The sequence below is a fragment of the Emydura macquarii genome, unplaced genomic scaffold (genome assembly GCF_026122565.2).
Source record: "Emydura macquarii macquarii isolate MOO-44397 ecotype Brisbane River unplaced genomic scaffold, CSIRO-AGI_Emac_v2 contig_3506, whole genome shotgun sequence".
NCBI classification, from domain to species: Eukaryota; Metazoa; Chordata; order Testudines; family Chelidae; genus Emydura; species Emydura macquarii.
Window position 1 is genome coordinate 3,557,896 of NW_027133643.1, and position 12,349 is coordinate 3,570,244.

Below are 12,349 nucleotides of genomic sequence, written 5' to 3' on the forward strand. Positions count from 1 at the left end.
GGGGAATGCTGGAACAGTCCAGGGAAGAGTGGAGCTCAAAAGAGGGTGTCAGAGCTATGCAATGGGAAGGATGCGGGTGGGATTTCAGATCTCATCCCACAAACCCATCTCCAAATCAAAATGAATCGATAAAAGGTACTTATCTGGTCTCCCATCCTAACTGCCTCATACTCTTTAATGTATTTATCCTCACAATACCCTTTGAGATAGGGCAGTACTATTATTCCCACTTTACAGATGGGGAAACTGAGGCACAGAGACTAAGGGACTGACCCAAAGTCTCTGAGTCAAAGGTAGAGCAAAGATTTGAAGCCAGATCTCCCAGGGCCCTGGTCCTAACCACTAGACCATCTTTCTCCCCGCCAATGTCTGTCTCCACTCTTAAAAAAAACCTCACTGCTTCTATGCCTTTCCTGCATCTTCTCCCCAGCACCTCAATATCTGGGTCCCACCGTGACACCTGCCGCTCCATGGGGATGGGGGAGAACCAGGCTGTGCTGGACAGATAGATGAGATATGATGCAGGAACAGTGAAGAGACCTATACACAGCCAATGCATTCTGTGGCCAGGGCAATCACTAGAAAGGAGCCAGAGGCAGTGGAGGAAAACAGCTGGGCTGTAGCACACAGGTAGCCAAGAATTATTTTTTTAAAAACCAAGGGAATTCAAGGTTGCCCTGTGGTGCCTTGTGCCCTTCCAAAATGTGGAGAGTGGTTAATTTAAGCCTCTGTAAACCAGGAAATGAAGAGTTAAGGTAACAGAAGCAGTCAAAGTAGTGGCTTCCGCACCAGGTGTCAAGGGGTAAAATGAGGCCCAACTGGGGTAACCTCTCCCACAAGTACCCTCTAGACCTAGAACTCTGAAGGGGCAACCCTCCACATACACATTATGTGGAAACTTGGACCCAGGTGGTGCCCCCCATCCCATGTGGCCTTGAGGAAAAATTACAGGGAGGAACAAACCAGACACTCCAGCTGGTAGGAGCAGCTACAAAGGTAGCCAAAGTAGAGACCTTTGGATTCAGAAAACTTGCTATAGATCTGACTGAACTTTCTTTGTGTGTTGTTTGCTCCAACCCTCTCCCTCTCTTCCCCTTACTGTCTTTTCACCTCGGATTCACTCCATACCTGCCCCTCTTATCCTCTTCTCCCCAGCCCTGTCCCCCTCACCCTCAGCTCCCTTCAGTGTCCCCTCTCCCTACACTTTTCTTTCCATTTAGCTGATCTCTTCCTAGATATACCAAACTGAAAACATTAAATGGTGGAACTAACATGACTCTTGCTGCTGTCACGTTGGTTACTCTGCTTGTGTGTTCTACCACTTTCCTCCACTATATGTCTGTCTTGTCTATTTAGATTGCATGCTCTTTAGGGTAGGGACTGTCTGCTGTTCTGTGTTTGTGCAGCGCCAAGCACAAGCACAATGGGGCTCCATTCTTGGTCGTTCCTTAGCCACTACCATACCAAACATGATTAATAATAGAGTAACGCAAATTTGAACCTTGGAAAACCAGAAATTACAAGTACGTGCCATGCCAACTATGCAAATTTAACTCAGCCCTCTGAGCAATGCCCCAACACGACAACACCACACATATTAACAATTTACCCTAACAGAAACTACAATGTATGTTGCTCAACACTTCACAAGATGGCAGAAAATGAGGGGGAATGCTTTACAGAATAAATGTAAATGTTCAGTAGAATAAGTGATTGAGGGCAGCTCATTCAGATAGCCGGCACTGCTTTTGAAAAAATTTCCTACCTAAACTGAAACATTGCTTTATTGAACATACCATGTCAAAATTAGAAAAGTTACATAAAGGGATAGGATTGTTAGAACATTTCAAGTTGAACAATTGCTCCCAATTTCCTTTGATTCTACACTCTACAACAGTTTCCATTAGAAATCTTATCTGCTAATGAGAATCCTTACATTCTTGTGTCCTAGGAATGATGTTAAATTGCATCCTCTGCTGCCCTGTGGATACTTTTTGGTTTAAAGGCTAAGGGATCTCAGCCTGACAGAAAAGGCACTCACACTGAAGCGATAGGCTGCTCGCAGCTCTATCTAAGCTGCTCTCTGGCAGAAGCTACAATCTCTGTTACTGAACATCCAGACTCGCTCTGACCTTTGGATTCTGGCTCCGAGGTCTAAAGGGGAGATGACAGGTCTATGGCAGTCTCTGCTCCTCCATAACTTTGCCTAGACGTATGCACTGAAGGTCTTGTCAAGATGGTCACAAGGATCTGAGTGAGGTATAAGGGCCCTGGGGCAGCCACCAAAGTTTCCAAGCAGCCCTGTTTAAGGATGGTCTGCTTGGCTTGTGTGAGGTGGCCCTAGAAAAGGAAGATCAAAACAAACCTGCCTCATTGTTTACATCCTGGCTCAACTGTTTTTATAAACACACTTGCTGGAATATTTGGACTTTGACCCCTGGATATGACTTTTATCTGAATTTGGATTTGAGGAGAATGGCTATGTTGAGCTTTCATGTTTCAGAACGTATATTGCAGCTCTTTCGGAAATTCAGCTCTCAGACACAGGCTTTATAAAGGATAAGGAGTACACCATTTATTGGCATGGCAAACCTGAAGGAGTAAAGAGAGAGTATGGTATAGGTTTTGCTATCAGAAATGAACTTATGTCACTGTGTGATGCTCCGATTGCAGTGTCCATACATATCATGACACTTCGAGTTAGTCTACAGAAGTGATTCATCAACCTCGTCAGTGTCTATACTCCAACTTTACAGGCTTTTACATATTTAACAAAAGCCTTTGACATGATGAGTCGATCAGGGCTTTATGTTGTTCTGAAGAAGCTTGGTTGTCCACCTATATTACTAAACATGGTGAAATCCTTACACTATGGCATGAAGGTAACTGTAATGTACAAAAACCAAGATTGAGTCGTTTTACATCAGCAAGGGAGTGATGCAGGGTTGTGTACTGGCTTCTACGTTGTTTAATATTTACTTCTCATTTCTGCTTCAACATGCGTTCCGTGATGTTCAAGAGGGTGCCTATCTTAGCACGAGACATGATGGATGTTTAACATGACAACGTTCAGAGCTAAGATGAAAGTGAAGGAGATCATTATCAGGGACCTATAGTTTGCAGATGATGCAGCCCTTGTTGCTCACAACATATTGTTACCTACATTTTATTACCAAGTTCTCTGATTCACACAAAATCTTTGGGCTAGCAATAAGGTTGAAGACGACTTATGCACCAAGTCTCTTTAGAACCAGTTCCAGATATCACCTTAGATGGTATTCATCTGGAAGTTGTTGACCAATTTTGCTACCTTGGCTCTACTGTTACCAGCAATGTAGATCTTGATGGTGAGTTCACTAGTAGAATCAGCAAAGCAGCCAGGAGCTTTGGTCTTTTGCAAGACAGAGCCTGGAACAATAACAAATTGTCAACTAAAATGAAAATCCGTATCTGTGAGATGTGTGTTTTATTCACTCTTCTATGTGGCTCCGAAACATGGATGACTTATGCCAAACATACCAAAAGATTAAACAGCTTTCATATCAGAAGCGTGCATAAAATTCTTCGAATAAGATGGCAAGACTGGATGACAAATGTGGAAGTGTTAAACCGAGCTGGTATGTCATTCATGGGACGCTGATTACTTAGAGAAGACTCAGGTGGCTTGGACATGTCAAGCGAATGGTGATTACAGGATCACAAAGAGTATGCTGTACTCAAGCTTGCGAAGGGTCTAGAAAGAGAGGTAGACTGCTGTGCAGATTTCAGGATGCTTGCAAAGGTGACTTAGGCTATGTACACACTGACGCGCCATCAGATCGATTTTTCCGGATCGACTGAATGGCAGTGAAGACACGCTCAGTCGATCCAGAAGTCAATCTTCTAAAACCACCTCCAAAAAAAGTGTAATGCTGAGTCAACGGGAATGCATTTCCCATCAGCGCAGTGCAGTGGAGACGGTGCTCTAAAAGGAAGTAACGAAGTCGACGGGAGTTAAGCAAGCTACACAGAGTAGCTTGCGTAACTCCCATCGACTGCTGCAGAATTTTGCTGGCAGTGTAGACCTGCCCTTAGTATCCTTTGGAATCTCAGTGGATGATTAGGAAAGGAGTGCAGAATGCCGCTCTGGATGGCAGAGTCAGCTTGTAGGTGGAGCAAGGCATTGCCAGGCAGATTGGATCAGCTTTGTGATGACCGGCGTCAGAGGAAGAACTGAATCTGAGCAGCAGATTCTGAACATTGCTAGTGCGTGGGTGTGCCCTACCTGCGAACAAGACGGTCACTCGTGCATTGGATTCAGCAACCAAAGAACTCATCGGTGCATACACCATGTTCTGTAAAGAGTGATGGTGCCATTGGAAATTTTTCAATGTAATTACTCAAAATTCCAACATGTAAAAGCTAATCAAGGGTTCTCTCCTTTCCTCTCTTAATGGACAAGCCGCTTGATGTGATAACTCTTGGCAAACAGTCATTTGGATAAGCGATTCTTAGAAAAAAATTGAGATCCAGAATCACACTGTTCCAGTTCATTAGAGTTTGGATAGGATCACATAGCATGCAGGAAAGTATTTTAAAAAAAAACTCTAAGTTCAAACAAATGCATTAGCCAGCCTACAGTTCTGAAATAGCATCTTATAAAGTTATATAAAAATGGTGACATTGAAAAATTCAGAACTTATTTCTCTCATGATAATGTTCAAACTGGTTCTGTTTTCCACTTCTGCTAAAAATGCTGTTTCTCTAACGAGTCTAGTCCACTTACTGAGAATAATCATTTTTAAGTTAGTTCTGGGTCAGGCAATGCAATGACACTGTCTGTACAACCATTCTAATTTGATGTTTCCTGCTAGAGAAAGGTGCTGGGTTAATAACCCTCAAGATTAAAGTCCCCATTTAGCTATAGGACAAACACTAACCAGGCACTGACAACACAGGCTCTCCAGCACCATGATCAGTTCACCTCAGTCCCAACTCTGGCTATTTCTCATGGTGCAAGAGTAGTTTGGTATTCATGGCTATTCAGTTCTTGGCCGTTCTGCAGACTCACAAGCAAGGGCCAATTACTGCCAATAGCAATGGTGCTATTTGATGTGGACAACTGAATTAAATCTAATTAGCCCAAATGTATTTAACACAAAGCTCTTTACATCCAACAAATGGCAGCTGTTTCAGGTCACTGTTACCTTGGTCAGATTCAGAACTAGTGATTTAGATGTGAAAGTTTTCATATATTCCATTACCAATCATATCAGACATCTAGTCCTTCACACTAGATATTTACAAAGTATTAAATTAAAATTTAAGAGCATTAGTATCTACTTACCAACTTTCCCAAAAGGGTCATCCTGAAAAGGATCACCTGTTAAAATAAAACAACATTGGAATCTTTTAGCAAAACATGCTTTCTACTGAGGGTTACTTTGGTGCAGATTCCTAGCAAGCTACTAAGAATCTTGCAACCCTTACTTATGGGAGTAGTTCCATGACCTCAGTGGGACTACAATGGCTGGCATTAAAGTTAACATTTGCCAACAAATAACTGTTCCTATTTCCTACCATAAGGTTAATCAAAGTGGTGATCTCCAAGATAACTCTGTGGTGATTGTTAGCAAATGCTTAGATACCACAATATTTGCCTCCATATATGGTTAGAATACAAAATCATAACAGTAACATCTATTGGCAAATTTTGAGTTTTTAAAACAGGACCAATGCGCAGTCCCACTAATATTAAAGTTACTACTCCCTTGAGTTAGATTTACAGGACTAGGCCCAAAGTTTGCATAAAACAGAGTAGACTGAATCGGTCATCCTCTTTATTACAGAAAGAGAAATTCTGGAGAACAACAGGTATCAGCATAATCCCCTCTCATCATCCCCTTTCTCTGGGGCTATGTTCACACTGCAGCACTAATTCGAATTAGCTTAAATTGACTTTCAGCAGCCGATTTAAAGAAATAGCAGCAGACTGTTCTCACTATGCTATTTGAGCTGGTCTCTTGCATTCACACATTCCAGCCTTAATTCAAATTAGAAAGCAGTGCAATCTGGGTAGCTATCCCACAGTGTAACTACCAACGGAGGCTGTGGCATTGTCCCAGGATGCATCGCTGCTTCCCCCACCCTTTCCCCTTCCCAAACAAACAGGAAAAGGATTTTTGAGCTGGTTTTTTTGGTCCCTGATTTCGCCATTGCTTTTCGCGGCTTAGCATGGAGTACTTGAGAAAAAGAGCAAGAAGGTGAAGCAGCCGCGGCTGCCCCGCTTCAAGACATCCAGCAGAACAATTCCCAATTGCTGCAGGCAATGAATGAGTGATGCATTAGTGATTTCTGTCGCTGTATGTTGCTTGCCTTTTCTCATCCACCCAACACCCCCCCATATGTTGCTTGCCTTTTCTCATGCACCCCTCCGTTGCTTGCCTTTTCTCATGAACCCCCCTCACCCTCCCCACGTTGCTTGCCTTTTCTCATCCACCCAGCACCACCCCACATGTTGCTTGCCAGATCTGTGCCCAGCAAATTCCTCATGAACAAGATTTTCTTTAATAAAGAAACATTTTGAAAAGATGCAAAATTTTATTTTTGAACAGTTATGTCTTGGGTGTGGGGGTAAGGGTTCCTTCACTCTCTCCAAGGGTAGGGTAGGGTGTTTAGTTTCTTCCTTTTCCTAATCTGAGACAGTCTGTGTGCAGCACTGACTAATGGTTGGGCCACTGGTGAGGTGTCTTCAGAATGAAAAAAGAAAATAAGATAGCCACAGCCAAATTAGTGAAGAACAATATACATATGTAAGATTTTGAACTAATGATGCTTGGATACAATGTAGACAGTTTTTAAAGTTAGGAAGAATGTATGTATTGATCAATTTCAGCAATGATGGTGTGATACAATGTTGCCTCTAGTTTGTGTATTGAAGAGGAAGAGGAGACATATGTTTCAGTTGTCATAATTATGATTTTATACAATGTAGCAAGTGACTTTCTAATGTAGACCGCATGGAGGGCTGGGGGGTAATCGGCTGGCATCACAAACACACAGAGACAGGATCGGGTTTTTTTGGGGGTGGGGTGGGGTGGGGTGGATTTCTCTGCCTGCAATCCAAAGAAAAATGGAGAGCTATTGGGAACTGCTTAGGGCAGCGGGCGGGGGAGTTGCTTTCTCTGTTTGTATTCCAAACCCTCACATATAGAAAGATGGGGGTTGTGGAGGTGTTGGATTTCTCTGCTTGCATTCAACACACACACAGAGACTGGAACTGAAGAAAGAACTCACCAGATGTCCCTTCCCCAGCATGCCTTTCCCCCTCCCTCCCAAACAAACAGGAAAATCAAATCTTCCCAGGGCTTGAGGGGAGGGGACTTTACCTGCTATTGTGACCACAGAGCACCACAGATTGATTGGCCAGAGAGGTGAAAATGGAGCATAATGGGATACATTCCGGAGGTTAATTAATTTGAATTAAGCTCCATTACGTTCACACAAACACTAATTCGAATTTACAGCTGATTTAGGCGCTACGCCACTTGCAGAAGTGGTCTTATTAAATCAATTTTACTGGCACCTTAAGTCAACTTAACAGTGGTGACAGTGTGAACGTCGGAGTACTTAAATCGATATAGGGGACTTTAAATCGACATAAGTCCACAGTGTGAACCAGCCCTGGGAGGAAGCAGGAGAGGCGTGGATGAAGGACCAGTTACCATGGCTACTATGAAAGCAAAGAGAGAGGGGGCAGAGAAGGGAAGGAGCAGATTCCTTGCAAACCTCTCCTTCCACATTCAATTTCTGAGAAACTAATGGCTACCCTCTTCTGTTGCTTGGACTAAAACCCTCAAAATGCTCCAGTGGATTTCGGAGACCCCACCACAACTGCAGTCAGTGGAAAACTATTCTTCTACTACAAAACTTAATTCCAGTCAAAATACACATTAGTTTAAAGCACATTAATACAACTAACTCGCTTTCAGAAAATTCACACTAACAGAAAAGTCTACTTACTGCCAACGAAGGGGTCAGACTGGAAGAAGTCTAAATTGGCTTCTGTAACTGGATCAGGCAGAGGATGAGATTCTGCATCAAATGGATCTTCCTAGGAAAAAAGTATGAAATGTTTTAGGTAGAAAGTTAGATACAATGTTTTCCGTTTGAAGTTTAGAGAAATAAGGATACTAAAAGTTAAAAGACCAACTAGAATTCCACTTAATTCAGTGATGGACAGCTGAAAAGTCAGTCAAAAGAAATCTTTAGTATACCAGATGAAATGAAAAAAGAAAAGAAATCTTTAGTATACCAGATGAAATGAAAAAAGTTTGAAATCCAGACATTTATACCCAAAATTAAAAGCAACTAAAAGAAATCGAGGTGATGACAATAAGTGTTTTATGGTCATGGAGAGGGACTCGACTGGAAGTGAACTTAATCCACTTCAAACAATGTATGGATCTCATGCTATATTCAGTTTTTAAATCTGTACAAACTCACTTTTTTGTTAACAGTTGCAGTCAAGGTCTCTTTCTCTTCTCCAACAACAGCATATGTTGTTTCAGGACTATTCCTTACCTACACAACAAACAAGAGCACTGAAGTTCATGTGTAATAAGATTCTACCCTCTAAAATATGCAAAGGGTTTCAGTGTCAGAGATGGAATATGCTTCAGCAAAAGACTATGCCAACTATATAATTGTAAAACACACCTATATAAAGGATCAGATCTACTGAATATTGATATACCATATGCCAAATCAGCATAAAAATGAACTGTAGCCTATTCAAATACCCAGAAAGAGAACACACATGCACCAATAGCATCTTTATATTCTGTAACATTATGAAATGCTTAGCGAACTCTGAAGATGCAGGGAAAGCCAAGAATCCAAGAAAAAAGGCAGCTCATCACAAGCAGAGCAGGTTTATTTAGATTTCAGTACTATTTCTCTTTCTGTCCGTGCTACCTCAGTTGTAGAAGATTGCTTCTTTTGTGCACAGGGAATATCAATTCAGATTACTAAATTTCTGAAAGACTTGTTTTGGTGACAACTGTGTATTGCACAAAATAATCCATTACATAGCCACCTGTCATCCAAATGAAAATTGCCTGCTCTCATGATACTCCTCTTCCAGCAAAATGAAATATGATTCTTTGATAAAATGACACAGATTTTTGTTCCTTTTTTTTAAACAAGTTCAGCTTTACTATATCCTTGACTCACTCAGATCTCACTACTGTACTAGATAATGACTAAGAAGGCAATCAAAACACTTTACTCACGGGAGACTCCTGGTTTATTTGTTCGGCTTCTGCTGAACTCTCCCTTTCAGCATTCTCATTAAGGTTAGCAGCTTCACTGCTGCTGTTACTCAGGCTAGAATGATCTGCAGCGCCATTAACAAGTATGTTGTGTGGGTGAGAGTGCCAGTTAAATTGGTTATTTTCCAACTCTTTCAGCTCAAACAATTTTGTTTGCATCTGTAAACAGAAAGAATAAATACATATTAGTATAGCAGCAGAAGAAAACAGTACATACTACATTCTCTCTTTCTTGTGTGTAAACAGAAAAAGTATGTACCTGAAATTACTTTTTCTGAAAGTGAAGTATAACAGAGCCACACTCTTGGGCTCTGTGTGAGGTTCAGAACATGATTAGCACAAAAACAATTTTAGAAGAGGAGAAGCAATGTGATGTAAGAACAGAACTAGATGCAAAGAACTCAGGTTAATCCCAGTTCTGACAAGAACTCAGTTGGTAGAGTTGGACAAATCACAACCTCTGTCACACTGTTTCCCCACCTGGGAAATGGCATCCTACCTCTTAGGGCAGAGGTCCCCATACTGTGGGGCATGCGCCCCTAAGGGGACATGGAGGAATGTTTGGGGGAGCGGCCCATAGCCCCGCTCCCAGCCTCAGCCCGACCATGGCCCCCCGACCGTGGCCCCCCGACCAGTACCAGCTATGGGGGAGGTGTGGACGAGGGCAATGGGGGTGCAGGAAGTTTGGGGACCACTGCCCTAGTGTATTTCGAGGAGCAATTAACATTCATAAAGAACTTTGAATATACGCAGCAGTATTACCAGGAGAGTCATAGATCCCATTATCCATGAACACAACTAAGCTGCATTAGTCCTCCAATTGTCAGTTTTTTGTTTTTAACAAAGTTAGACAAAATCACAAAGCCAACACAAAAAGAAAAAGATCAGAATTCCCACTTTAAGAGAACAAAAATTACACATTAGTCATCTTCTCCAAAGGTGAGTTAACAGAACCATATTTTGAAGACTAAAAGGCTAAGGGATGTCTCCCTACGGGCATCTATATTCACATCTACTTTCTATCTGTGCCATGTGTCACATGTATATGCATCACTGTAGCATCATAACACCTCAGTCTAAAGCATTTATATGCACAACAACCGTGTAAGTTAGGAAAGTATTATCCCATTTTACAGATGGGAAACTGAGGCAGACAGGCTAAGTCATTTGTGCAAGGTCACACAGGAATCCTGCAGAGGAATAGGAAGATCCTGGTTCAATTTCCGAGTCCCAGGCTAGTGCCCTAACCATTGGCAATCCTGCCACAGCCACCAAACCAATGTACTTTCTGCACATTATTTTTAAGCAAAGGAGGAGGGGGGAAATGAAGAAGACCAAAAGAAAGTATGAATTAAAAAACTTGTTCAAAAAACAAAGAAGATTGCTATTTATGACAAGGAAAATACAACTATAACCACTCAAAACTAAATTTGAGGGACAAATACTGTCTTAAGCTCCTCTTTGCTAATGGAAAAAAGGAACAACATTCTCTCTCAACCTGGGTTCACATATACCCAGTGATGTAACAATGCCAAGTACATTTATTAGGTACTCAGCTTCTAAACTGAATGCGTGAGGCTGAAATCAAGGAGTATGGATATACTGTACATCACCTTTAAAAGAAAATATACATTTTTATTAATTCACATGAAGTTAGGCTTAACATCAGAAATAAAAATGTAAGTGTGTAGTAAAGACATATCGATATGGCTGTAAAACTCCCAACATTAAATTGCAGGGTTAAAAACTAAATTAAGGTTTTTAGGTTCAAAGCTAAAAAACAGACTTATCTGTAGAATTCAAGATAAAAAAAAATCTGGTTTGTATATTAGAAGAGGTGGCTGTGCCTTAACCAAACAGGGAGAAGGATCCTGACCGGAGTGCTCTCTAGCTCAAAAAACAAAGCAGCATTAACAGTGGCCTCTAGAGGTGCACTTCACCCTTCCAGTCAAATGAGAAGTATCTTGCTAGAATTGGTAAGGTATTCAGAGAGAAAGAAAAACAGCAAAAACAAGGATGCATATACACTGATGCCCGGGAGTAGCACAGGGGAATGAATAGAGTATGGGTGCAGGGGAAAGCAGAGAAAGAAAAAAGGGTTTCAGACCTACAGTAAAACCAGAGGGGCACTAATTCAACCAAGTGATTACAAATGAGACCTACAATGCTCTTTTAAACAGAACACTGAACAAATATTGTCTATGCACATATGTGCTCCATATAGTGGCGAGTGCACCTATTTTTCACCTCTGGCTAACTAACCTCAAAATGCAAATGAAAATGAATTTGATGATCTCACGTTAATCCCATTTACACAATACTCTGAATCACAATGCCAACACAAACCTTTGAAGTTTCTACTCAAGATGTGTTAAATGACCAGAATAGCAGACGCTGCCCTGGGTCAGAGCTGGAGTACAAAGCTCAGTTAGCAGCACTGACTCGAGCTAAGTATAGTATGGGCAGCTGCTAGTTTCTCACTTTAATGAAATTTTCTTGATAAAATTATTCTTTTTTTAAATAAAATGTACATCACAATGTAAATGAGGCCCCTGCATATCAGCCAAAACATAAGCTTATTGCGCTTGGGAGACTTTAATAATAGAAATACCATCTAGCTCATATAGTATCTTATATATTAATATCAGACTTCAGGACTCTTAACCAGGTAGCAGGAAACATTTGTAGCAAAAGAAAAATGAGCAAATAAGAATAAAGAAAAAAACCCAGAAAGTGGTGTCTTATGAGGATATATTAACATTTGCTGATACTTTTTCCACAATGCCTTACTGAATTTATTTCCTGTTGTGTATCCTGCAGATGCTGCTGAAGAGATCCCAGCTGTGCCTTCCCTGACTCTACACATTGCTCCAGCTCTGCCGTTTCTTGCTGCAGGCGACTCAGCTCTTCTTGAGCTTTGGTCAGTTCCTCCTCATATGTTGAAATCGTGGATTCCTGACTCGTTACTTCAGCCTTCAGTGAGGCAATCTGCAGAGTGAAGGAACATTTCATTAAACCAAATCCAACAAAAATGATGT

General features: G+C 41.4%; 1 protein-coding gene across 2 annotated transcripts in view; it reads right to left on the minus strand.

Moving 5' to 3' along the window:
- Nucleotides 1–12,349, minus strand: part of EPS15 (epidermal growth factor receptor pathway substrate 15) — a 99,077-nt gene that overhangs the window by 17,824 nt on the left and 68,904 nt on the right. For both annotated transcript variants that reach the window (XM_067535410.1, XM_067535411.1), the window contains exons 15-19: nucleotides 12,102–12,299; nucleotides 9,273–9,470; nucleotides 8,485–8,562; nucleotides 8,002–8,092; nucleotides 5,327–5,362 (exon numbers count right to left, since the gene is read on the minus strand). In XM_067535410.1, the coding sequence (XP_067391511.1) occupies nucleotides 5,327–5,362; nucleotides 8,002–8,092; nucleotides 8,485–8,562; nucleotides 9,273–9,470; nucleotides 12,102–12,299 (601 nt within the window). The remainder of the gene's footprint in view (nucleotides 1–5,326; nucleotides 5,363–8,001; nucleotides 8,093–8,484; nucleotides 8,563–9,272; nucleotides 9,471–12,101; nucleotides 12,300–12,349) is intronic.